General features: G+C 48.3%; 1 protein-coding gene across 3 annotated transcripts in view; it reads left to right on the forward strand.

The window, feature by feature from the left end:
- Nucleotides 1–24,802, forward strand: part of LOC127048742 (uncharacterized) — a 78,072-nt gene extending 53,270 nt beyond the window's left edge. Inside the window, exons 4-5 of one of the 3 annotated variants that reach the window (XM_050948632.1) lie at nt 4,727–4,780; nt 22,349–24,802. In XM_050948632.1, the coding sequence (XP_050804589.1) occupies nt 4,727–4,780; nt 22,349–22,477 (183 nt within the window). In that variant the 3' untranslated portion in view covers nt 22,478–24,802. The remainder of the gene's footprint in view (nt 1–4,726; nt 4,781–22,348) is intronic. The other 2 variants (XM_050948633.1, XM_050948634.1) reach the window with 2 other exon arrangements.
- Nucleotides 24,803–26,256: the final 1,454 nt, after the last annotated feature.

Consider the following 26,256-nt stretch of genomic DNA (forward strand, 5'->3'; position numbering starts at 1 on the left):
CGGGGGTCTCTGGGAAGGGGAGGGGGTAGGGATTGGGGAAGGAGCTCACCTGTGAGAGTGACTCTTCCCCCCGGGTGAGGTGAGGTGAGGCAGGCTCTGGCTCTGGAACCAGTATCCTTTGTTGTCTCCCATAACATCCATTCTTCTCCCCCCTGCCCCACGGAGCACCCCCTCCTTTCTCCCTCCTCCCCAGGAGCACCCCTCTCTCTCTCCTCCCTCCCCTCCGTCAGGGCTGGGTTGGGTGAGGTGCTGGGGGGGAGGGGAGGCTGGCTGCCTGCCTGCTAAGGAATGAAAGTGAAAGTAACTCACTTCCTCGGCAGGCAGCCAGGATTGGAATGTCACACAGGGCTTGGCTGGGGTTAGCCAGCTGTGTGAAAAATCAGGATAGAGGATTGGGGTACAGCGATCAGATATCCCTATTTTATAGGGACAGTCCCAATTTTGGGGTCTTTTTCTTATATAAGCTCCTTTTACCCCCCCACCCCCACCCATCCCTGTCCTGATTTTACACACTTTCTGTCTGGTCACTCTAGGTGGGAGTAATTGGTGCCTATATAAGACAAAGCCCCAAATAACAATCCTGAATCCAATTTCAGTGTTTTTTTTAAATCAATATCTTAGCCAAAAACAGAAAATTAAGTTGTTGACAATTATTAGTGACAGGTTTGGTTTGAGGCAGGGAGTGGGTCAGTTTTCATCAGAGAAACAAAAAATGTTGACTGACTTTCCTATAGCCTGTTACTCCTGATAAGAGCCCTCCAACAACTGTAATATGCTCATCTCCTTACTAGTGTATAAAGCAGGGTTCGGCAACCTACGGCACACCTGTCAAAGGTGGCAGGTGAGCTGATTTTTGATGGTATGCAGTAGCAGGATGAGCGGCTCAGCCCATCACTGCTCGGGGGTTCCGGCTGCTGCCCTATTGCCAGCTGGGATACCAGCCATCGGCCCCACTCAGCACCTGCTGCTGGCCTGGGGACCCCCAAGGAACCCCAGGCTGGCAGTGGGCTGAGCAGGCCAGTTGAACCACTCAACCTGCTGTCAGCCTGGGGTTCCATTCACTCAGCCGGCAGCGGGCTGAGTGGGCTGGTGGCGGGCTGAGCGGGCTGGTGGCAGGCTGAGCAGGGCCGGTGGGGGGTTGAGTGGCTCAGTCTGCTGCCAGTCTGGGGTGCCAGCAGCACTCAGCCTGCTGCTACTCCGGGGTTCCGGCTGCCAGCCCCTTGCCAGTGTGAAAGTAGAATAAATTATATTGTAAAAATAGAAAGGATTAAAGAAATGCTGTCTGTACCTTTAAGAAAAACTGTTGGAATGTTGCAATCCAGGTGTCAGGAATACAGACATTCACATAGAACAATTGCACCATTTAAGGGCAATTGGTGAAGTATTAGCCTCAGATCCATAAAGAGTTAGTAAGAAAGTAAAATATGCATGCTGTGCCCCAGGTGAATTTTACAGTTTTGCTTTCTTTGTTCCTTTGTCTAATTCCCGCTCTTTTATCTGTATAAATAAGACTATTTTGGCCTTGCATGGCTGCTCACATATTCTGAATGTTATTGGCAGAGCGCTGTGCTAATAAAACAGAGTGGTCTGACAAATTGTGAGTCCTGATTCTAACTTTGACACCAGTCAGGAGCTCAGCCGCCAGCCCCACTCTGCCTCCTGCCAGCCTGGGTGAGCAGAATCCCAGGCTGGTAGCGGGCTGAGGGGGGGGTTGGCGGCTGGGATCCTGGCTGGCAGGAATTGGTGGTCAGAACCCCAGACCAGCAGCGGGCTGAGCAGGGCCTGGGATCCTTGTCTAGGGTTCCAGCCACCAGCCCGCTGCCGGTTTGGAGTTTCATTTACTCAGCTGGCAGTGGCCTGAGCAGGACCGGTGGCCAAGACCTCAGATAATAACAATAGTTTATTTATATAATATAGACATAGAGAGAAACCTTCTACAAACATTAAAATGTATCACTGGCATGAGAAACCTTAAATTACAGTGAACTTGGCACACCACTTCTGAAAGGTTGCCGACCCCTGATATAGAGTGACCATATGTTGTACTAAGATTCTCCTGCTTTTTTTTTTTCCCTGTGAGTCAGAATAACTTTTGCCAGCCCAGAAGTTGGGCAGCCAATGTTTTACGTTTTCACAATGTTTTCTCCAACTTTCATAAAGTAAATACATAGTTAATATGACTTAAAAAGGCCAGGGACACTTCTTTGTGAAGAATCTGTACAGCAGATCATGCCCATAGACGATCCAGAAAAGAAATTTGAGGTTGAATTTTTTAATGTTGTGATGGATAAAGCAGTATCTGCTGTTGATGAAAGGTTTAATACCTTGCAAGTACACCATGAACAGTTTGGATTTTTGTATGACATAACTAAATTCAACAAAATAGGAAAACAAGAGCAACTAATGACAAAGTGCAAGAATCTAGAGAGCCTCCTGAAGCACGGTGATAGTTTTGATTTAAATGGACTTGAATTGTACGAAGAATTGAGTACACTGTCATCCATGTTGCCACATGCAAAATCGGTGATGGACATTGTACAGTTTATTCATACCCGCAAACTTGTTGACATATATCCTAACGTGTACATTGCCACTCGTATTCTACTGACAATTCCTGTAACAGAAGCATCAGGAGAACGGAGTTTCTCAAAACTAAAGCTCATTAAAAACTATCTCCGCTCTACAATGAGTCAGGAACGCTTGACTGGTCTTGCTATTCTTGCGATCGAACAAGACACGACTTTGTCTTTGTCATACGATGACATTATTACTGATTTTGCAGCCAAAAAAGACAGAAAGATTGCTTTTAATTAAAAACAAATCTTTGTTTCAATACCTCTTCATATAAATTTCCAATAAAATTTTGATAAATTAAAAAAATATATATTATTTGCATCATTCTTTCATATCAGAATTTTTTCTATAGTGCTGCTTCTTTAGTGCTAGTCTGTCAGCATTACAGTGTGCTTAATTAAGTTAAACTGGTTTTAATAATGTGAATGTGGCAAGTTTTCCAATACTATAAGCTTATGTTTGTGTTGCTAAGAGCAGATCAGGCACAGGGGCACCAGTTTAATAATCTTGCCTAGGGCACCATAAATCCTAAGGCCGGCCCTGTGTGTAGCTGTGACAAAGCCCTTAGATGGCCAGTGAAAATGGTGGATTCAGGCAAGTAACTGATTATATTTGTCAGCTATTAACAGTCCTCAGGGCACCTACACTTTGAAATGTACTTGGTCCAAATAACCCCAAATCTATTAGCTTTCAAGACATACTGCAAGATCCATCTCTTTCCCCAGGTATCTGAGGAGGGATGTTTTCGCGGAGAGCTGAGTGCCCTGCCCTGGTATTTGTGCTGGTGGTGGGTGGCTTTTTCTTCCCTTTCCAAGTTTTGAGAAGTTGCTTTGTTTTCTTTGTTTGTACTAGCATTTTAAAAGTGTTTACTTGCAGTAGATTACTTAGAGCTGGTGAAAAAATGGGATGATTTTTTCCCAGTGGATCAAAAATTTTTGGTTTCCATGGGAATTTGTTGTTTTTGTTCAGGACAAAAAACTTTTTTAACCTCAAATGTTTACTTTTGTTTCAGGTTTTTTTAACCAAGTGTTTGTGGTTTTTTATTTTTTTATTTTAGTTTTCAGATGCTTTGTTCCCCCTTTATGTATTTTGCCTGTTTTTACACTGGAAAAGGGAAGAGAGAGGTTTAAAAAAAGTGTGAAAAACTGAGGAGTACCCCAGTCTTCTCACTTTGTTACTATTTTCCAGTTGGCAAAAGTTGGGAATCAGACAGAAAGTGGGGTAACGTTTTTCAAGTTGAAAAACAATAGCAAAGTGTAGGAAAGTGAGGAAGAAAACACCTTTCTATACTTTGTTACTGTTTTCCAACTACTAAAAAGTGGAAAACCAAAAGGGGGGGAAATCCACTATTTATGTACAAAAATAAATCAAATAACTGGTGTTTCCTTCAAATTTTTCATTTTGAAAAATTGAAATATTTCTCTGAAATTTTTTTCCATAAAATATTTAGTTTTCAATAAAGCTCTTATTTTCCAACTACAGAAGTTTGTGTCAGATTTTTTTGGACTAACTCTGATGTTATTCAGCCCCTACTTTTCTGGGTGCTGTATAAAACTTCCTGGTGAACAAAGGAGACAGAGCTGCGACACAAGTTATGTGGAAGCTTGGTTGTCTCTGTAACTGTTCTCAGTAACAAAACTCCTCCCGTTCAAGGTGTATGGTTCCATATTTTATGACAAGTGTGATAGCTTTTTGTATACCTGCCAGAGGAACCTGGAGCCATGAGTACAGGTAGGTGCTTTTAAAATCTGTGATGTAACTGTACATAAATAAAATAAAAATAAATACGGATAATGGGAACATCCACACTTACATTAAATAGGATAATTTTTTCTTCCAAAAGGAATATAAACTCTCCTGCTTCAGGAGAATCACTAATTGATGGGAAGTAGGGAAAAAAAACTTCCCCGGTGGGCGAATTCTTCAGTAATTGTCTTCTAGAAGGTTTCTTTCACCGTTCTCTGAAGTACTTGGTATTGACCACCATCAAACACAGTATGCTGGATGGACCACTGGTCTAATCTGGTATTCCTGTCTTATCTTACTTCTCTGAACCATCCATCCTGTTTGACGTAAAGTGACTCCATGCAGGCTTTGTGTCTGTTCCCACCACACCAGTGCTACTAATCCTTGCATTCTGTTTCTCTTCCAGAAGATGCTGCTCAAGAAGAACTGTGGAGCAAAAACAAGAGTTATTAAAATTCGTGTAAGTTGCCAGTTTCTGGTGTGTTTCCTAATGTGTCTGAATGAGGTGGCACCCTTTGAATCTCTACAAATGAGAGTTGGTTTGTGGAGGTATCCTTTTGGGATGGATTTCCATTGAGTTGTCGGTCTGGAAGTTTTTTCTGAGCCTGGACTGTAATCAACATAATTGGGGGGGGTGCTAAAGGCGATCATATATTGGCCTTTCCACTCTGGAGACCTTGGGGTCAAATCTTGCTTGAAGAGAAACTCTACGGCATCCTCTAAATGCATGTAATTGCACAAAGCCACTCTTTGATAGAGCGCTTCTGATCCTGCTCGGTCAGGAGGGGACCAGGTCTGCTATAACAGGGCTATAGCAGTGTGGGGATGAGATGCATTAGCAGGGCTGTTTGGGAGTCCCAGATACAGAGTAGCAGGAAGCGTGGCTGCAGGTTGCAACTGAAGAGAATTGTGTGGGACTCAGGACTGGAATAAACAGGGATGGGAGCTGCAGGTCAGGTCTATCATAAATATTTATGTGGCCCCCATTACCAGAGTATCTGAGCACCTCACATTCTTTATAAATGTATCCTGACAACACCCTAGTAAGGCAGAGAAGTGCTATTAGCCCCAATTTACAGATGAGGAGTTGAGGCACAGAGAGGCTAAGTGACTTGTAGAAAGTCACATAGAAAGTTTGAGGTGGAGCAGGGAATTGAACCCAGGTTGCCACTGGACCATGATGCCCTTCTCCAAGGGGACATTGGCATTGAGGTCCATTGGCAGAGCTTCATGGGAAGGTTTGCACAGTACTCTCCTAATACATTGACTTTGTTCTAGCTGACACTTTGACTAATCGCCATCTCATTCAGAGGTATCTTAACTCCATATTAACAACAAGGAGTCTGGTGGCACCTTAAAGACTAACAGATTTATTCGGGCATAAGTTTTCCTGGGTAAAACATCCACTTCTTCAGAATGTTGCATCTGAAGAAGTGAGGTTTTTTACCCAGGAAAGCTTAGGCCCAAATAAATCTGTTAGTCTTTAAGGTGCCACTGGACTCCTTGTTGTTTTTGTGGATAAGGCTATCCCTTGATACTTAGATACCGTTCACTAATATGCAGCTAGCAATTATATCTATAGGGCATTGTGGGAGATTTGTGTATGATATCTCACACTCTAGCATTCCTGAGACTAAACCAAATGCCTCAGTCGGCTAACAGCTGAGTCCCAAATGATCTGCAGTGTAACTGTAATATACAGGCGAAAACAACACCATCAGCTGACCAGAGAGAAGAAAGCAAATGTCCCTTGTGTAAAAACAGCCACTGTCATTGCTGTAATTGCATTCAACAATTAGACAGCTGTAGGTGATGAATGGCAAATGCAAACTAACATGCATGATTAGTGTCTTCCTGGTTTACACTGTATCCTCATGACATCTCACCCCAAAAGCAACTGGAGCATCGAGGCCCTCTGTGTACCCACATCTGCTGCACTACCTTTCCATGCCATCATTTCCTCCCCACCCCCATACTAATCCCCTCTGCCAAGGCCCTTCAGTCCCGCCCTGCAGAAACCCCCGCTGTGACCCAGCACAACTCTTATCAAGTCTCTCAATCCTGACTTTAAGTGCACCCCCTCTTATTCCAGCCTGAACCTCTAGAGAGCTCTGTCACTGCAGCTCACTCCTTCCCAGCAACCAGCTCTTGCTGTTCCAGTATTGGGCTTCTCCAGGGCTGTATCTGTCCTGCACACACACGCTGCCAGTCTAGTTGTGGCCCCTGTATTTTGGTGCAAGCTGTTTATCAGCTTCCTTCTTTTCCATACACCTTATGTGCACACACTTTCAGTCCACTTGTCTTTTCTGTCCCTGGGCTGGTGGTTATTCCTGTGCTTCTGGGTAACAGCTCCCCACAGATTTCAGTGGCACCTACTAAGGGAGGAGAGAGACTCAAGGGAGGTTTCCCTGAGCGCTGTGAGCTCATTACTCCAGCTCCCTTCATATGCCTTGGAGCATCTGAGACCAAATTATTCCTTCCCTCCCTATTGAGCCCGTGTCAGGCCTCGCTAAAACAAACAACCTTTCTGACAGGAGGTGAGATTCATGCTTCTGAAGTCACCCCAGGAAAACAGGGATAAGGATATCTTGCAATCTGAGGTCCTTATGTGGGCCCCATTACCATAGGATTTGAGCGCCTCACTGTCTTGGATGGATTTATTCTCACCACCCCCTGTGAAGTGCTGTTATCCCCATTTGACATCTGGGAAACTGAGGCACCACACAACTAAGTGACTTGCCTGAGGTCACCCAGCTAGTCTGTGTCAGAGCAGGGAATTGAACTTAGGTCACCAAAGTCCGAGGGGTACCCCAACCACTGGACCATTCTTCTTGTCTAGCCCCATAACCAGCTTCTTACCCATAAGACTTTTAGTGCATATGCTCAGTGACGATTTGGGTGGTTGCCTTGGTTTTGTGTGACGTTGGTTCAGTAGCGGCTTGGGCTGGGTCAGTCCTGTAGCAGTATTGCTGATAAATAACAGTGCAGTCCTAATAGGCGATGGGCTAAAAGGAAGCCATCTGGAGGTTTAATTCAGAAAAAGAACCAAATGTTAGAAAGGTAGTGTTGTGGTTAGTGGTTAGAGCTGGGTCAGAAACCTCTGGCTCTCTGTGTGACCTCAGGCAAATCTCTTTAACTTTTCTGGGCCTCATTTTCCTCATCTATAAAATGGAGATAATATTTAAACCATGTTGAGCTCCTTAGCTAAGAGGCCCTATCAGAGTGCAAAGTATTACTACTCTTGTATTGGTCCAACTCCTGAAGCATTTACTCAGTCCTTGTTCTGGCGGAACTCACATGGACTTCACAGAAGTAGAAATCTGTCCATTTGAGTTCTTATGACACCATCCAGGGATGTAAAATAAGAAGCAATATTAGGACCTTTCTCTCTTGCTGCTCTGCAGGAAGAATCAAGTCTTGTGATTAGATTGTTGGGGTTTTGTGTATGTGAGAAGAACGTATTGAGGGGAAGCCACGTCAGTGAAAGGTTTTGCATTTGTTTCTGAATGAGGTGACATTCCTGGTCATCCTTACTTTTTGTGGGGGGTGAGTTCCATAGTGTAGGCCCAGATGCTGTCAGAGTTCTGTACCCCATGCTCATTTCTTCCCCTCGACAATAGTTTCATTTTTCCAGTGGAATGTAGTTGTTGTGGGAAGTCATATTTGAGAGGGAGAGGTGGCCCTCAGATAGCTAGACCCAGCGCCATTAAGAACTTTGAATATCAGGAGACACCGTTAACTGGAGTAGCACTTCTGCCCTTGTGGTCACACTGTTTCCCCTAACTGCATCATATAAATGTTGAAGAATATGGGAGAGAGGACTGAAGCGTGTGTGACTCAGAGGGGAGGGCCTTGAAAGATGCCCATAACAACCTTCTGGGTTTGGTATGAGAAGAATCTGAGTCAGTTCAGGGCATTTCTGTTCCCCCTTCAGCTGGTGGGATAGGAGTACTTGGTGATGAACAGTATAAAAGCGGCAGAGAGACCTAGCAGGATGCTTACGGAGCTCAACCGTCCGAGCAACAAGGGTTTCATCTGTACCACGGCACAACCTGAAACCTGACTTAGAAGGATCCAGGATTATAGTGGCTGACAAGTGGCCCTGGAAACTTTTTTGCGAGGTCCTTGACTCAGCTTGCCTGGAGAAAGCCGATGAGACACTGAATGGTAATTTGCATAGGTCTCTATCACTGAGTGAAGGTTTCTTTTGTAGTAAGACTCTTGCATAGTTGAAGACGAGTAGTAGACTTGCCTCAGCAAAGGAGGCGTTGACAGTCTGTTCACGTAGGGGTCCTGAACATTTTCTACTCTCTTCTACCATCCAGGAAGGGCAGGGTCAGAATCACAGGTGAAGGCTCTGGTATCAGAGGGGTAGCCGTGTTAGTCTGGATCTGTAAAAGCAGCAAAGAATCCTGTGGCACCTTATAGACTAACAGACGTTTTGGAGCATGAGCTTTCGTGGGTGAATATCCACTTCGTTGGATGCATCCGTGCTTTCATGATTACCGCTTGTGGGAGGAGGCTGGGCTGCTGGAAGGAAGCCAGTTGCATTTCCGCTCCTGTGTGTGGCTTGCTGTTCTTGGTGGCCCATGAATCCGACTTGGAAATCAGTGATCTTCACAGTGAACTGAGATGATTGCTCCTCCCACTGAGAATGCTGGGTCCTGAGAGGAAATGGGAGCATTTCTAAGTCAGAATGGATTGACATTAGAAGCAGGCAAAAATTTTGCATTCGAAGTATATGTGCATCTTTGATGCAAAAATGGCCATTTGGAGCCAGCTTTTCAAGGTCTTAGGTGCCGGTGTGCACCTGGTGGGATTTTCAGAAGTGCCTAAGAAGGTTAGATGCATAAGTCCCTAAGTGAGATCAGTTTGCATTGCAGTAGCGATAAGAAGCCCTAGTCAAGGACCAGGACCCCATCATGCTAGGTGCCCCACAAACACAGAACAAGAAGATGGTCCCAGCTGGAGCTTGCAAACCCTCTTTAAATTCAGATTGCTAGCAACGACCCACATTCTGTAGCAGCATAAGGAGAGATTGCAACGGAGTCAGCCTGAAGTGTAGGCAGGTGGAGAGGCAGTGTGGTCTAATCATTTGTACAGGGGCCTGCGATCAAGGGTTCCTGGGCTCTCTTCCTAGTCCTGCCACTGACTTGCTGAATAGTCTTAGGAAAATCACTTCACCTCTCCGTGCCTCAGTTTCCCCCTCTGTGAGATTGGGACAGTGATATACTGATCTATCTCCCAAGGTGTTTTGACACTTAGCAGTGTAATGCCAGGGAAGCACTTTGAGATCCCAGACGTAAGACTCTACAGGAGGGCAGCGTACATCTCCGTGAGAGAATTGCCATTTCAAAAATATTGTTCTTGTAAATGGTTGTTGTGACATGACACCTTCGGGGCTCCATTGCCAGTGTAGCTATGTCTCAGTGAGACATTGTGAGGATGCTACCTGCACCCCGGGAATATTTGAGACGTGAGCATCCTGTGAAAAGTAGCACTGCTGAGTACAGGTCAGGATGAGCGGCAGTGGTTTTGGCCCTTCTGCTCTGGAGTACGCGTGCTGCGTTAGCATTTAGAAACGTGTGTGCTCCTTGGCGTGGGCTGCTGACCTCGCCTGGGCTTCACATTTGCATGGACTTTGTGTCAGCTGGCTAGTTGCACTAAGATGCTGCTTTCCTTGTGCCAGCTCAGGGCGTGTGAGGCCGCAGCCCTTCCATCCTGCTCAGCGCCTCTTTTTCTTCAGCAAGGTGATGGGCTATTGATGTGACGTGTAAGAACCTAGGCAGATTGGTGGAACCTCAAACACTGCAATGGCTTGCCCTTGTAGGAAACACTTGCAGGAGCACCAGTGGAGCAATCCTGAGGCACCAGGTGCTGTGGTGGAAGAAAAGACCCCCAGAGAGAGTTCAAGACATAATGGAGTAGGAGGATTGCCACAACAGGCAGGGGCGAACGAATAAATAGGAGGTAACAAACTGTGTGTAAAATACAATGTGTGCGTAATGGATATGTGCAGTGTGTGTCCAGGCAATACCTTCATGTGTAATGGGGGTGCATGTGCACAAGGTGTGGTAAAGTGCGCATTGTGTTTCTCTGTGTGCAACGTTTGTAATGTCTATATGCAGCTGTGGTGTAGTGCGGGGATGTGCGTGTGTAATGCTTGTGTTAGGGGTTGGCATGAGTGCATGTGAATAGTGCATTTTTGTGCAATGTACATGTGCATACGGAATAGCGTGTGTGTGTCTGTGGGTATAACGTGTGTGAGTGGGGTCAGGTGTGGGTGTGTGAAAGGAGGCATCAAATTGGCCGAGGAAGGTGGCTGCGTGATAATATTAGAGAATCGTTTGTCCCCTGCCTCTTGGGGATCACCCTGCATTATTTCCTTGTTCTTCACTCACTTACCGTGCGTGCAGGAGCCCTGAATGGGAGCCTGACAGAGCTGTGTTTATCTCAGCAGCAACAGGCATGTAGAGAACACAACGTCTAAGTGCCCGTGTGTCTCAAGAGCTCTTGCGGGGGCAGGCAGAGAGGGAGTGTGGATTTTGGGCCAATCTGATAATCTGCCCGATCAGGGAGATGTTTTCTGCAATATGAAAATAAAATAGGGAATAAAAATCAGAACATAAACTCCCTTGTGTTCTTGCCTCAGTCTTATCAGTGCCTGAGAATGTCCCCTGCTTGGACAGGGGCCAGGTCCCAGGACTGACTTCCCTGCCTCTTATCTTTGGCATCTGTATCCTAAATGGCTGCTGCAGAACCACACCATGTTCTCTTCCCTTACAACAAGGGAACCTTTCATCTTGGAGCCAAAAGGAAGATGTGCCGGCCTTAGCCCCTTTGGCAAAGGCCTGCGCTGTTTGCAAATGAGAAGTATTCCAGGTGGCAGAGCATCATTGATGCAGATCTCCGCTCTGCAATGAGGCGCAAAGAATGTGCCTTCCCAAGGAGCTAGAGGGCAATGGCATTTTGCACATCTGTGAGTGCTTTGCAAGCGTTCATGAATTTAGCCTCACAGACCAGTAAATGTCATGATCTTCATTTCACAGAGAGGCAAACTGAGGCACAGACAGGCGAAGTGACTTTGCCAAAGCTTCGCTGAGTGACCTTGGGTGAGACAGGAACAGAACCCAGAAGTCTTTAATGAGGTGAATTCAATCCTGTGCTTTAGTCTCAAGACCCTCCGTCCTAATCACGTGGATGTGGGAGGAATGGCTCTAGTGAGGGAGCATCATTGTTTATCCCCTACCGTATAGTGTGACACCCTTTCCTTCCCTTTTGGGGAGCTCGGGCTGACAGCGCTATCGTGTACCATAAGGAGTTCCGGTGGCTCGTGGAGAAAGGAATGGGAAATGGATATTGAGGTTGCCCAAACTGTCCTTGAGATTTTCAGTACATTGTTGAATCTGAATCCAGAAAAGTACCCGGATATTCGGCTGCTCCTCCAAACTGAAACCCTGCCCCTTCTGAGGCTGGCCCAGCACCAACGGAGGCGCCATCCTTGATGTTTGCTGCTGTGCTGTTATGGGAGGGACTTGTGAAGAAGATGAATTGGAAAGTGCCGTCCACATGAAGAGCCGCAGCAAAGGAGTAAAAAGCCCAGGCCTGTGACGGTTGTGGGGGGAATGAAACGGGCCTGCGGGATCACAAGTGAGGTGGTGGGAGAGACCTGTAGGGTTTCACAGAGGAATTGAGAAGGAGGTATGGGGTCACACAACTAGGCATGGGGCCTGTGAAGTCACCTGGTGGGTTGTGGGAATGAGTGGCCCATGAGGTGGCACAGCGCAAATGTTTGGGGTGGGGACGGGGGGAGGGGATGAGGGTTGCACTGTGGCTAATGGTGCTCCATCAGAACTCTTCTGTTTGCCAGCGGGAAGTAAAATCAGAGGTGGTGGGGCACTTTCCTTGTTCACTGCATCTAGTGCTGCTGCAGTTGTTTCCAGGCTCCCCTTTGTTTGAGAGGCTTGTGAGAACCTAGCTCCCAGTCACGCTCACACAATCCACAGCAGAGTAATCCTCTTTCCGTCTGCACCTCGTGTCATCCTACACCCGGTTAAGGTACTTGGCTTCCATGACCGAGGCTGTTTGTCCACAGGCAAGTGCACTGTGCCAGCGATCTAGTTATGCCAGGATGATTAATACTCACTTTGCACTGTTAATTTTGATTCTTTCTAAATTGAAAAGATAATCTCCTCCGTGCCAAACTACCTAGTTCCGTGGAATTGCACTGCCCTGGGCTAACACAGAGTGGAGGATGGAGGTCACATATAAGCACGCAGCATGTGCAAAACAATTGGTGCCATTGCTCTGCAGGTTCCAGGGCCAGCCTCTGAATGGAGCTAAAAGTGAGCGTAAGTGTCAGACCCAGGCCATGTTGCCTTGTGAGGGGTGGGGGTGGATCTCCTTGTCATGGGAAGAGGACAGGGGGGCACTGTAACTTCAGCAGAGTACAGACAGGTGATCAGGGAAGACTCGGTGAAGTTGTAATTGAGAGAATAAGGACCAGGTTGTTTCTTGTCCATACATGGGTGTGCTGGGAGATCCTGCCTTGTGCCCTCTTCACAGACATAATTGCAGTGTCTGCACTATACAGGCTGCAGCTTGTTAGTTAGTACCCCCTGGGGCACTAGCTGTTCCAAAGCAGAGAGGGACAAAGCAGATGAGCTGTGACCCTGCCATGCTCCGCACTGGCTGGCACATGGGAGCATTGTGAGAGCAGTGTCCAGAATGCAGGTCTTCATTTAGTCTCCGTGGCAAGTGAGCCGTGTGGCTTTAACCATATTGCATTCAGAAACATGCCTTGCTAAATGTATTGCCGTTCTCATTTCATCACATGCCTTCTGGGCCTCAGCTTATTAGGCAGGCTAAAGCAGGGCCTGGGATCAACTTTCTCAAAGGCACAGTACCGTGCCAAAAAGAGGGGAGGAAAAGGCTTATCTTGTAGGATGGCGTCAGCAAGAACCCAGATCTGGCACATTTCCTGCTCTCCTGGGTTATGGGTAACTGACCATAAAGCATCTGTTAGGCCTCTTTGAAGGTTTTTCCAAAGAAGTTCACATATTATTGTCTGGTTGCACCTTTGTAGCACTGCCAGTTGCCACCTGACAACTCTGCAAACACATTTGCAAACACTTGGCAGCTTTGTTTTATATCCCTCCCTTCTACGAGGACACTGGTGTGTTTATGTGACCTTCACAAGCCGGACTGGCCCTAGCAACATTGCTGTACAGTGTGAAGTGGGTGCTGGGCAGCTCTTAGCTGATGGAAGAAAAGACCTGGAGAGTTCCATGATTGTACAGAAGGGTGTGGAGAGAGGGGAAAGTCAGCAAGATGTCTGTAAACATTAGGGACAGGCCACAGCTGCAGACTTCAGCTATGGATCTGAAATCCCTCAAGCGAGGGAGTGTTTGGATCTGGGATTTCATTCCTAACTCCGATAGAGGGAACTGTGTTTACGCATAACCATGATCCCAAAGTTAAGTTCTTTCAGGAGACGTATTTTGGATATTATCCCAGACTAAGCTAAACGTGTCTGGGGGAAAGACATTGGAGGATGGGGTTTTGTGTTTGTAAAGAGGAATATTCTTTGATCCGCTCCGAATCCCCAGCTGCTGCGAACCATTGGACTCCCATTGAAGTTAATGGAGCTACAGCAATTAACCCTGCCTAAGGATCTATATTTTGCAAAGTGCCTGAAGCAAGAGAGTAAATGATAGGAAACTGCCTTTCTGTGGATCTCAGCACATGGACATTAATTGATTAATCCTCAGCACACTCCTGTGGCGTGGGGATTATCCCCCTATTTTACAGATGGGAAACTGAGGCACAGGAGAGGTGATGTGACTTGCTCAATGCCACACACCAAGTCAGGGCTGGGACTAGATCCCCGATTCCTCACCCACAGTTTGAGTTTACACATCGAAGTTGAAAGATCTCTAGTGTTTTGTGACAATGTTGCAGAGGTGACAGGGAGGAGAGAAGGAACTGGCATTGAGAACACTGTGCCTACCAATGCTGCCACTTGGACTCAGGCAGCATTAACTCTCCCCGACTTACCTGCAGGCTCCTCTGCAAGCGGTGGCTGGGAAACATCCTCCTGCACACCTCTGGTCCTGCCCACTTACGAAGGCAGAGCACCACCGACAGCCCTTTGCAGGGCCCCACTGTGGACTTTTTCCTTTCCATACATGAGATTGTATGAGCCTTTACACGGTGCCTTTCACCTCAAAGGACTTTACAAATTGACCTACAAATTTCACCCACCACCAAAAGGCAGCCACCTCTGATGTGCAATGCAGCAGCTATTTAACAGGGCACAGCAGCACTTTGCAACCGTGTTGATCAAGGAGAAAAGAAGACTCCTATGTCCAGTTGAAACTGCAAAGGAAATTTAGGCTGGCAGAGTGTGTGAATTAACCTGAGTTTGAATTTGGCCAGGAAACCAGGGCTAAGTCCCTTGGTCTCATGACAAGGACCAAGAGTTTGTTAGGCTGTCAGGACCCTGGTTTTCTGTCAGCTCCTAAAGATGGCATCTCCAGCACAGCACCCTACAGTAGTGTGCTACAGTGTTAATTCAGCACTGGCTTCATCCTTTTCTGTCCCTGGGGTTTCCTGGGTAGCTTTCGATTTTATCTCTATATGGGGCTAAGCTCTGCAGCCGTGAACCCTAAACACACCATCTTTTCCCCATTTAGCTTTTTCCGTGGTTCTTTATTCATGCCTAGGTCAGCCAGGAAGCCAATTTGTGGAGCAGCTGCAAACTCCTCTGCTTTCGTAGAGCAGCTAATCTGATGGGCTCTGGAATTCTGGATTTCTTCTGTCATCTTCAATCTGCGTGGTGTCCCAGCCTGCCTTTGAGGCCCCTGGGTCCAGTCGTCATCCAGACTTTCTCTAGCTCTTCAGTTAATGTGTTTCTAACTCATTCTCTCTTTAGTTAATGTTTCAAGATGGGTTTCTTATTTATTGCATTTATATAATGCTGGTAACAGTCTGTTGTTATGGTAGAGGTTTGCAAGAGCGTGCATGTGGGAGAACGGATGTCCGCATGATCGAGTGTGTCGAGTGAGTATATATAAACAAGGCAAGTGTGTGTTTGTGTGTGGGTGCATTAGAGCAGTGGTTCTCAACCAGGGCCTCCTGTGGGGCTGTGAGCAGGTTTCAGGGAGGCCTCCAAGCAGGGCCCAGAGCAGAAAACAGAAGATCCACTGCCTGGGGCTGAAGCCCAGGACCCTGAGCCCCGCCACTCGGAGCTGAAGCCGAAGGCTGAGCAATGTAGGTTCACAGGGGCCCCTATGGCATGGGACCTCAGGCAGTGGCTCTGCTTGCTACCCCCTAATGCTGGCCCTGACTTTTATATTCAGAAAAACAGTTATTGTGGCACAGGTGGGCTGTGGAGTTTTTATAGCATGTTAGGGGGAGGGGAGCTCAGAAAGAAAAAGGTGTATGTGACTGAGGCTCAGGGTACATCAGCGTTGTATGTGGGGGTATGAGTGCCAGCTCCTGCTAGTTGGACTCTAGCTCGCTAAAAACAGCTGCGATGCAGCCACAACAGGGGCTTCAGTACCAGCTGCATAAGCCCGCCTGATTCCTCTGGTCACCTACACACTTGCACTGCCCACGCTGAAGTCTCGGCTGCAGCATCCACCCTGCAGTAGAGTGAGTGCAGGTACAGCTCCAGGAGCTGCCACTCACACTGGCAGCTGCTGTGTAAACGAACAGTCTTAACTGCAGCGATCACCTGAGTTCTCTACGCTCGAGTTCGCCTAGCTGTGCGGTGAAGTAGCACTCCAGCTGCACAGAGTGACTGGATTGCTGCACGGGGCAGTCGGGTCAGCAGCTGGCGATCGCGCAAGCTGTATCCGATACCCCCTGCCAGGCCAGGCATCTTTGGGTTAAAAGCTCCACCCCACTCGCTTGAAGGCTTTTGTGTGTGGCTGGGACTCAAGTTAGGGCAATGCTGCAGGGAAGACAAGCCTTGTGAGTGCATGTACAGTGTGTGGGGGGCAGGGTGAGCGATCAGTACGTGTGTGTGTATGTGTGTGTGTGTACTCCTGAATGTGGGAATGAGTGTGCAAGTGAGCCTGTCAGTTTGCAGGTATGCAAATAGATGTGTGTGTTTGAACAGGTGTGGGTCCAAACGAGTGCACGCCCTTCTGTCAGCAGCCAAGTTGCTGCATGTCAGCCTGCTCTCCAGCTGTGTAAATAAATTGGTTAATCCATTAAGGCCTCTGGTTAATGATTGCAGTGAATGTGCAGCCATATTAGACTGTGGCCTGTATGAGTCTCCCACCTCCCAGAATGCCATTACAGTGGAGGCGTTGCCTTAGGGTGACCAGATGTCCCAATTTTATAGGGACAGTCCCGATATTTGGGGCTTTTTCTTATATAGGCTCCTATTATCCCCCAGCCCCGTCCTGATTTTTCACACTTGCTGTCTGGTCACCCTACGTTGCCTTGAGCATCGAACACTGAAAGGCTGCCTTCCAAGGAACCGCCCCAAGAATCGGGCTGTGGCTGCACCTTAGCACCCTGCCAAGCAGGTTTATGGCAAGCTCTGCAAAGACCTGCCAACACGGGAGTGACTTGGATCTCCTTTATCAGCAAGAGTCATCTCACCTCACCTTCGTCATAATGCACAGTTAGATGCCAGAGGGAAGGAGAGGGCTGGTAGGAAAGCTCCCCTGACTAGGTGAAGGCACTAGGCAGACTCGGAGGGTGACTCTGTTCTCCCACCTGGCAGTCCTCCTTTTTGGGAGATCAGTAGGGCTTCACCTCATCCTGAGTATTAGAGCGAGACGACCACACGCTGCACCCTCAAATGGTCCCACAGGGTTACGTCTGGTCACTAGAAGGATAGGAGGCTGAACTCCAAAGAAAACGCCAGCTCTGCAGGAAGTGGTAATAGCAATTCAGTCAAGGGTGCTCTTCCCTCTGAACCACTGCTGAATCCATGGTGCTCAAGGGTGCTGTCCGGTGGGAGAGGCCATCTTTTGGATCAGACATCAAACAGATCCTGGCCCCTTGAGATTTTAAAAGATCCAGTGGCAGTTTCTGCAAGTCTACAGGTGTCCTAAGTAAGTTTCAGTTAGAGTAAATCCATTAATACAAAATGAGAATGGATTGCCTAGGAAGAAGTGCTGCAGAAAGGGATCTGGGGGTCATAGTGTATCACAAGCTAAATATGAGTGAACAGTGTAACGCTGTTGCAAAAAAACAAACCTTCTGGGATGTACTAGCAGGAGTGTCGTAAGCAAGACATGAAAAGAAATTCTTCCGCTCTCCTTGTTGCTGATTAGGCCTCGGATGGAGTATTGTGTCCGAGTCTGGGTGCCACATTTCAGGAAAGATGTGGACAAATTGGCGAAAGTCCAGAGAACAGCAGCAAAAATGATTAAAGGTCTAGAAGACATGACCTATGAGGGAAGACTGAAAAAATTGTATTTGTTTAATCTGTAGAAGAGAAAACTGAGAGGGAACACAACAGTTTTCAAGTACATAAAAGGTGGAGAGAGAAAAATTATTCTCCTTAACCTCTGAGGATAGGACAAGAAGCAATGGGCTTAAATTGCAGCAAGGGCAGTTAGGTTGGGCATTAGGAAAAACTCCCTGTCAGGGTGGTTAAGCACTGGAATAAACTGCCTAGAGAGGTTGTGGAATCTCCATCATTGGAGAGTTTTAAGAGCAGGTTAGACAAACACCTATCGGAGTGGGGTTCTAGATAATACTTAGTCCTGCTATGAGTGCAGGAGACTGGACTAGATGACTTCTCGAGGTCCCTTCCAGTCCTACGATTCTATGATCCTGTCACACCCCTGTGGTTTCAGTTGGATACAATATTCAGTTCCTGTCCTCAGCTGTTGTGTGGGGCTGTTGTGCACTGTGAACCAACTTCTACCTCAGAATTGGCTGCATTCCAGTGATTCTTACAGTATAGTCTCTACAGTGCCTTTGTCTTAAAGGAGTGACACAAGCGTAACATTATTTATTATTTTGTTAGTATGTCATTATTACCCAGACCAAGAAGCCAGAATCGGGAATGAGGTCCCCTTGTAGAAGGTTCTGTACATAGATATAGTAAACAGACAGCCCCCACCCCAACTCCCTTACAACTGAGGGGGTGGGAAACAGCAGCTGGATACAACAAACAGGCTAGGTTGAAAGCAGGGCAGCAATGGATCAGTTAGATGAAGCACTCGGAACAGACCAGCTTCCTGGGAGCTCCTCCTTTCCCACCATGTCTTTTACAGCTTTCCTGGCTCCACCTCTGCTCTCGTTCTGGGCCGGGAGCCTCATGTTGGGTTCCTCGGGGCAATGTGAAGGCCGCTTCGTCCACATGTGGACTCTGGAGGATGAAAGAGCTCCTTTCTGCCCAAGATGTGATGAGTTTGGTGGATGGCTTTTCTTAGGTCCTCGGGTCCCTCTCTCCCCAGATCTTTCTCTTGCTGCCTGGGTCTTTGCTACCCCACAGAAATCACCTCATTCAGACCCCTCCTCTTGTCGCAGCTGGCATTTCAAAATAGAGGGCACTGCCAGCTCTTTGTTCCCATCCCCTCTTAGCATTGACAGGCAGCTTCTTTGCTCAGGAGAGGGACAAAACTGCTGATTTATTCTGCCCCCTTAGCTCTGAATAGGGGTTGCTATGTTACCCGCCAGCCAGCTCCAAGCCCTGCCAGAGCACGCACGGTATATAACCCCACAGCAGGTGTCTATTGAGCAGAGGCTCTTAAATCTGCCTCTCTAGTTTCTCATTGGGCTGGCCAAGGTGGCAGGGGAGGTAGCAGAGCACGATTTGTTGGCTGGAGCTTTGGGCCGAACTGATGCCAGACACAACCTTAGCATCTTCCATGCTGATGGACCACCTCGATTTGCGGATGAGGGGGCAGCTGTGTGTGCAAGGCAGGGCACACACATGCTTTTGTGCGGGTCTCATTTTTAAATAAATGGTGTCACTTGGGGACACAGCAGATTAGTGGCAAAGCTGGGACTAGAACCTAGAAATGCTGATTTCCCCCCTGCACCCCTTGCATCCCGCACCAATCCCTGCTCTCATCATTCGACTGGAGTAAATGCTGCAGGGGCTGGATGATCTAACAGATTTTTTTTCCATATCTAAGATGTAATGACCCTATTGACTACCTCAGCTGGCCGGAAAGCCTGCAGGGAAAGGCTGTGTCTCCCTGCTGATCACAAATTAAAATCCATCAGGGAGTGGGAAGAGGGGATCAAAGGTTAAGGCCCCAGGGTCTGGTGACAGCCACATGTTAGACATGACCTTGAGGTGTCAGAGGTCATGTCTCTGTACCAAGGGACAAAAGAGCTGCTAATTGTTTCTAAAAGCTCTGCTCTCTCGACAAAAGGGCCATCCACCCAGGCTGGGTGAGTAACACTAGCATTCAGGAAAATAGCAAGTCCTTGTTAGGGGTTGCAGAGGAGAGGCTGGAGCCTGATGCATCCAACCGGCAGCCTTAGGGACAAATGTAGCCCATGGTGGCCTAAGGTGTAGCCCACAGCTGCCCTCTCTCCCAGCCACACACTGCTCTCAATGATGCCCATAGTCAAACTCCCAATGATTTCAGTGGAAGCAGGATGGGACTGAAGGGAGAGGACCAGGGAATGCTAACCATAAGTGGACAGTAGCCCAATTCCAGTACATAAACTCTCTGTGGGACTACACAGGCTTTCCACCTGAATGCTCTGCTGCCCCCTGGTAGTGCTAATGGATACCCACTCCTGGCCAAGGGGGAGATGGTGTCATGCTCTAGGGGTAGATTTGTCATTACTTCCTCAGGGGCAGAAGACCTTTGCGCTTTGCAAGGCCAGGGCTGAATGCCAGATAGGCTGGAGACAGGCAAGGATGGTTTGCAAACCACTCTGCGCTGTGCTGTAGCCCAGGTTTGAGGGGATTAAAGTGTCCTCAGTGGGTGTGCCTTGGGGCGGGTGTGTGTGTGTGTGTGTGTGTGTGACTTGTGGGCCCGCAGTGTGAGGGCAGGATTTCTAGGCATTTTTATTACTGTAGAAGATGCTTGGCTGAAAGGGGAGTGGGGCAGTGAGAATGGGACACTCGGTACCGGGCGCTCTATAAGAGCGGCGAGGGGCAGCCAGATTAGCTAGCTGGGAGAGTGGAGGAAGGAGGAGTGTGGAGGGCAGTGCAGAGGGCGGTGCGGCAGCGGGACGGAAGAAGTCGTGGAGGTGGAGAGCAGAGCTGGGGAGCGTAGCTGGGAGTTGGGGGCACAGAGCTGGAGCTGTGTGGAAGTGGGAGCAGAGCTGCGGGAGTGTAGAATGGGGAGCAGAGCTTGGGGGCATCTGTGGTTTTTCTGGATAGCTGATGTAACTCTAATAGAAGAAAACAGTGAGGTAAAAGGGAGAGATTGTGCGTCCCTAAGGTAGGTGAATCTCTGCCTCTATCCCTTGTCCCACCCCTGGCCAGCAGTGGAGCTGGTTGATCCACAGGTCCGAGCCCTGCATTCCAAAGAGTCTCCCTGGGAGCAGTGTTTCCATCCTGTGTTGCAATACAGCATCACTGCAGGGTCTTCACTTTGTGTCTGCGCTTGCCATGCTGGGGGCCGGGGGGAGGAATCTGCAGGGGAGGGCATGGTACAAAGCAGGTTGCGAGGCCCTGACTACGATCTGTAGGGCCCTGAGTGAGCTCCAACCAGCTCCTGGGCATTCTTTGAAGGCAGTGTGGTTTATCTGGGGACTGCATTGTCTGCTGCATGGAACAGGCTCTCTCTCCTAGCTCTGCAGATAAGATCAGGTCCATTGGTCACCACCCCACTTTCCACCCTAGGCTGTCTTTGCAACCTTGTGGGTTGTTATTTTATTTCCTGTTTATTAAACCTGGTTCATCCATGTGGAATTGTTCCCTCAGAGGAAGCCTGGACAGTGACGTTGGTCTGAGGCAGGTGGCTCAGTTTGGCCCAGAAGGGATAGCAGGCTGGATGTTTCCATGCCAGGTGTAAAATCCAGAGAGGACATGATTATTAAACATGCTGAGCGCACGCTGCTCCAGCCAGTTTTCCTTGGGAGCTGCTGATGCTCAAAGCTTCTGAAAATCAGGGGCATACAGAGGAACCTGCCTATAGTGAAGTGAGATAGGGTAACTCCTTCGGGAGGGAGACTGCAAATCCAAGAGGTTCATGGGCAAACTGTAATCCCGGTTAGAGTCAAATCTCCCCAGAGAAAGGGTGAAGAGAGAGAGAGAGAGATGGACTTGGGATAGATTGGAGAGGCAGACAACAGAAAGCAAGAGGTGGGGTGGATTAGAGAAGGGAAAGTTTAGAGAGACATTAGAGATCGATGGGGTAGAATAGAAAGAGATTAGAGAGATCAAACAGATTAAAGAGAGAGGAGATGTACTAGAGAGAAGCTAAAGACACAATAGAGAGAGATGAGATGGCAGACTTGAGAGGGAGATGGTAGAGATGGGCCCAGGGTGCAGAACCTGGATCCAGATCCCCAACGTTTCAGGGTGCATGAGCCCAGGGTTTTGGGTATGGGCCATATCTAACAGATATTGACTACAATACCAGAAGCTGTTTATTTTGTGATGATAATCTGGTGTGTAGTGAGTGGCTTGGAATTTACAAGCCTGGGAGCAGTGATTCTTAATTTCACATCCTAACCCAGCACCCACTTGAGCTAAATTCAAGTTCACTTGGGCCTAACTGGGATGCTTTGTGGTTGCTTGACTGTTCTGGCCCCCTGACTCTGGTTGCACCCTGTACATCCTTTCCCCTGTTTCTCACGGCTGCATCATAGCACTACTGGCAGAGGCCATGAGTCCTAATCACACAGGTACCCAGGAGCCTCCAGTCTAGTGACATGGTTTGGGGAAGAAAAAATAGAGGAAATAACTTTACAGTTTGTGCTGTTGCTATTAGCTGTTGGTGCAGGGCCTGTGACACACATTGGGGCAGATACGATAGCATCCAGGAGAGGGCAGTCGTGTATGTATCTACTAACCAGTTCGCTGCTTGCAGCATGCATGAGCACTGACAAAGTCCTTTTGCCTTTTCTTTTTTCCATACAGAGTGTGAACGGGAGCCGCCCACCATCCCACTTGGTGTATGACCCATCCACCTTTGCCTTCCGTTCCCTCAGCACCTTGAAGCCCCTGAGCCCAATAGCTCCAGCTGAAGAACCGTCATGTGCCTACTGAAGGAGTTTCTCCGAAACCTCAGGAATTGTCGTACCACCCATCCCCCCAACAGAGATGGGATGGGATGGAGGACCAGGGGGAATGGGGACATCTTTGCAATAGAAATCTCTGTGGCAGTGGAGAAACTGGTGGATTTGCACCAGTGCCCAGTTTCACATCATTGGGAGTGAAATGAGCAAGTCTGCTTCATAAGCTACGGTGGAGCCATGAAGATGGTGTCAGCCACATGGACATGCCAGGTGTATTTAGCCCTCCAGGGCTAGCAGGCAGTCACTGCGTAGAGGCCAGCAGTGGAGACCGGACAGATTGCTGCCGCATGCCCACCAGAACTGAGTAGATTTCTCCCCAGATGCTTTGCTGGAGGGCCAGCTGCTTCCCCCAAACTGAAGAGTTTTCAGGGCTGGAGACAGAGGTTGCCTAGGGCACCCTACAAATGGGGCCCTTCTGCAAGGTTGTTGAAATGATGCTCATTTGAAGCCCTGTTACAGTTGACGGGCCCCGGGAATTATGGTTTGGGGAGTGTGAATGTAGAGCCTGCAGGTGCCTACCCAGATTATTCTGCTCTTGGGGCACTGATCCAATCTAAAGATGGTTAAAATGGGCAGGCGCAGAGCACCAGTGTTAAGGGAATCCCCGTGTCCTCTTCTGGGCTTTGCAGTGGGAAATGGAAGGTCTGTACTCAGCTGACCATGGATACAGTCAGACCGCCGCTTTCAGTCCTCATGCTACAAGGACTAGAGTGACAAACTGAGAGGGGTGGGGCATCCTTGGGGTCCCTTTCCACTGGGGCTGCGTGCAGCCTAGAGGTGGTGTGGGGTTTGGCATCGGGTATCTCCCTGTGACTGGCCCAAGACAAGGTTGAGTTTGGGGACACCACACCACGTTCAGCAAAGTCCAACATGCTCTCCGGGAAGCCTGCTGAGCCCTCATTCTGCCAGTGCCTTGTAAACTGTGCTGTGGTGGATGTTGAGCTCACTTGAGTCTGGTCGCGCCAGCAGAGTAAATGATTTTGATACAGGTATGGCGGGAGGGAGCTCTTGTTGTCAAACCACAGCAGTTTCCAGAGGGTAGGCATGTCCCAGGCATCTCACAGGGCCTTGTCACCAGTGAGACTTGAACCAGTTTTGAGATCTCCCTGGACAGCCAGGTGGTTTGTGCCATGAAAGATGCAGTTAACGTTGGGCTGCCTTTGTTTCACTTGGCTGAGCTGGGGAGGCTCCGTATTCGGTGCACTCAGATCCTGTGTCCCTGTCTGGTACAGAAGCTTCTGTTCCCTGTGTGCTCCCCTGCTCTGAGCAAGCGTTCTGAGCCTTGGGCAGGTGCAAGGGGGCATAAGCTGCATCCTTTGCAGGGCTGCAGTAACTTCCTCTCCTTCTCTGGAGCATAAGGGGCCCAGTGGAGGAATTGTGAGGTTTCTGAAGAATTCCCACATGCTCTTATGTGGCGAACTCTTTGGTGCCCCATATAAAATGAGCTGGCCCGCTCCCAGTCCCACTCTCCATGGACAGCTCACATGGCAAACCAGTACTAACTGGCCTCTTTGCTGGGAATCTCAGCAGAGGGGAGCACTGGACCACTGAGACTGAACTCCCCTTCCTTCCTTGCAGGTCCGAGTTGGGGCACATTGGTAGGAGAGGGCGGGGAGCAGAATCGTGTCCTGATGTTGCCCTTGCTGTGACTAAATTATTTCAAGGCTGCAGATAAAGCCCCTTTAACCAGCATTAAATAAAGGGCATTGGCTTGATTTATTCTCTGGGTGCTTCTGTTGGGAATTAAAGCTTTAGTGGCTACCAGCAGGGCGTGCTCATTTCGAAACAGATGTCGCTCCTAGTTGATCTTCCTCCCTACGGTGGGGAAGGGTGGGTGGGTGGGTTCTGCTTATACCCTCTTTTGATGGTGCACATGATCTTTAACTGCTGCCGGATCAAAAGGTGGAGCATTGCATGGTGAGAGCTGTCATCTGCTCAGGCCACATCCCTCCATATTAAAGTTGAGGGCAGCAATATCCTGGCTCTCTTCTTTGCATATTAGGTATGGGCCTCAAACTGCCAGTGTGGCCCTCAGTTGGGCAAGGTTTGGGTGCCCCCAACTCTAACACTTCAGTCGGTGCTGCTGGAATCAGACCCCAATCACCCAGCAAGATAAGGTGTTTTCATTGGCCCGAGGCTATGCCGTGTGCTGTCGTCTCTTACGATATTCCACGAGGTGGGACTGGAGAACGGAGAGTTCCTGTCAATATCGTTGCCTTTCTTTCGTACTTTTGTAACTTTTCTCTCTCTTTTCTTTTTCAATCAGAAGAAAAATAAAGTTAAACGTTAACAGCTACTATGTTCACACCTACTGTTGAGCTTGTTTCTTTGGCTTTTAAGGCTTGCGTGTGCTCACAGAGGAAATGGAGAATGAGCCAGAGAGAGGCAATACAGCCATCTCCAAATCTTCAAAAATCATGAGTCACACCCCCGCCACCCCCAAATCAGGAGATTGGCTTAAAAACCCTGAATAAATATGTTGGGGGGCAGGTATTTGCTTTTTGGTTTCTGAGCCTTTAAGGTGCATTTGGGTCACATTTTCAAGCTTTTCTCACAGCCATGAGGACTAGAAGGTTACTTCAAAAAAATGGACACTAAGAGTCTCCTCCTAATCACTTGGCTCTAGGAGCTGGGGCTTTACGTTAAACGTCAGAGATCACAATTCTTGCCCTAAGATCACAAGAGCTGGCAAAAGGGAATTTCTCAGTCTACTACAATAACAGTAATCCAATAAATAGCTTGCATGTGTACAGCTCCTTTCAGTCCTGGGGATTCCCAAGTACCTTGTGCAAACCATACCCAGCAGGGATCATGTCACCCACTGTAGAAATGGGGTTGATGTGTGACAAAGCACATTCTAGCTCAGCATAGCTTCTTTTTGGCTCCTCCTGATTCCTGGGATCTCACAGCTTCAGAGTGAGCTCTTCCCCTATTTCACACAGCTCGGGGGGAAGGAGGAGGTTGCTTGTGGTTGAGTAGCAGGGCAGCGCCTGTAACTTCTCTTCCCAACCCTCACCCCTGCTACTAGTGTCTCTAGCTAGGGACATGCAGGTGTTTCCCCTCGGAGCAGACTGTTGAGTTCTGCCTGGGAAGCGATGTTGTTGTGCTTCAGTGTGACCCAGAAGCTCCCATTCTGCTGCCTTCACCATCCCTGAGGAGGTGTCTGGGGCAAGGGGAGACAGATTCTCTATTGATCTTGGTGGCGTCCCTCATGAATTTCAATGACATGAGAGGAGAATGAGGCCCAGGGCATTACTAACTGGGCTGCTCTGTGTATCACCTGACCAGAAAGCCTATTAACTTTAACTGGCCCCATTTGAGATGAGATCTGACCTTTTGGCTGTTTATCCAACCTGCCAATCCTTTTGAGGTTCATCCATCCCTATAGAAATCTACTTACTATCCACTTGATCATCCAAAGTCCCCCCTAAATATGCTGAGCCATGTCCTCAGACCATCCTATGCATTGCTTGGCTATGGCTGGTTTGCGTCACACCTGCAGTAGGCATGTCTTTTTCATCAGCCACGCACTAGGAAACGTAAGGCATTTAAAACCCTGCTCTAAACGCTAGCTGGTGTTCCAGCACATTGCTCTCACTAATAATAATAAGGGTAAAACAGAACAAGGGGACTTACTCCAGGATGTAACTCGGGTCAGTGAAATCATAATCAGGCCCAAGATAACTAATTGAGAAGCAAACACACCAGCATAATCCCTTCTTAGCCAGGAGGAAGGGGATATACAGTGGG

This window comes from Gopherus flavomarginatus, chromosome 4, assembly GCF_025201925.1.
Source record: "Gopherus flavomarginatus isolate rGopFla2 chromosome 4, rGopFla2.mat.asm, whole genome shotgun sequence".
In the NCBI taxonomy this organism is placed as follows: domain Eukaryota; kingdom Metazoa; phylum Chordata; order Testudines; family Testudinidae; genus Gopherus; species Gopherus flavomarginatus.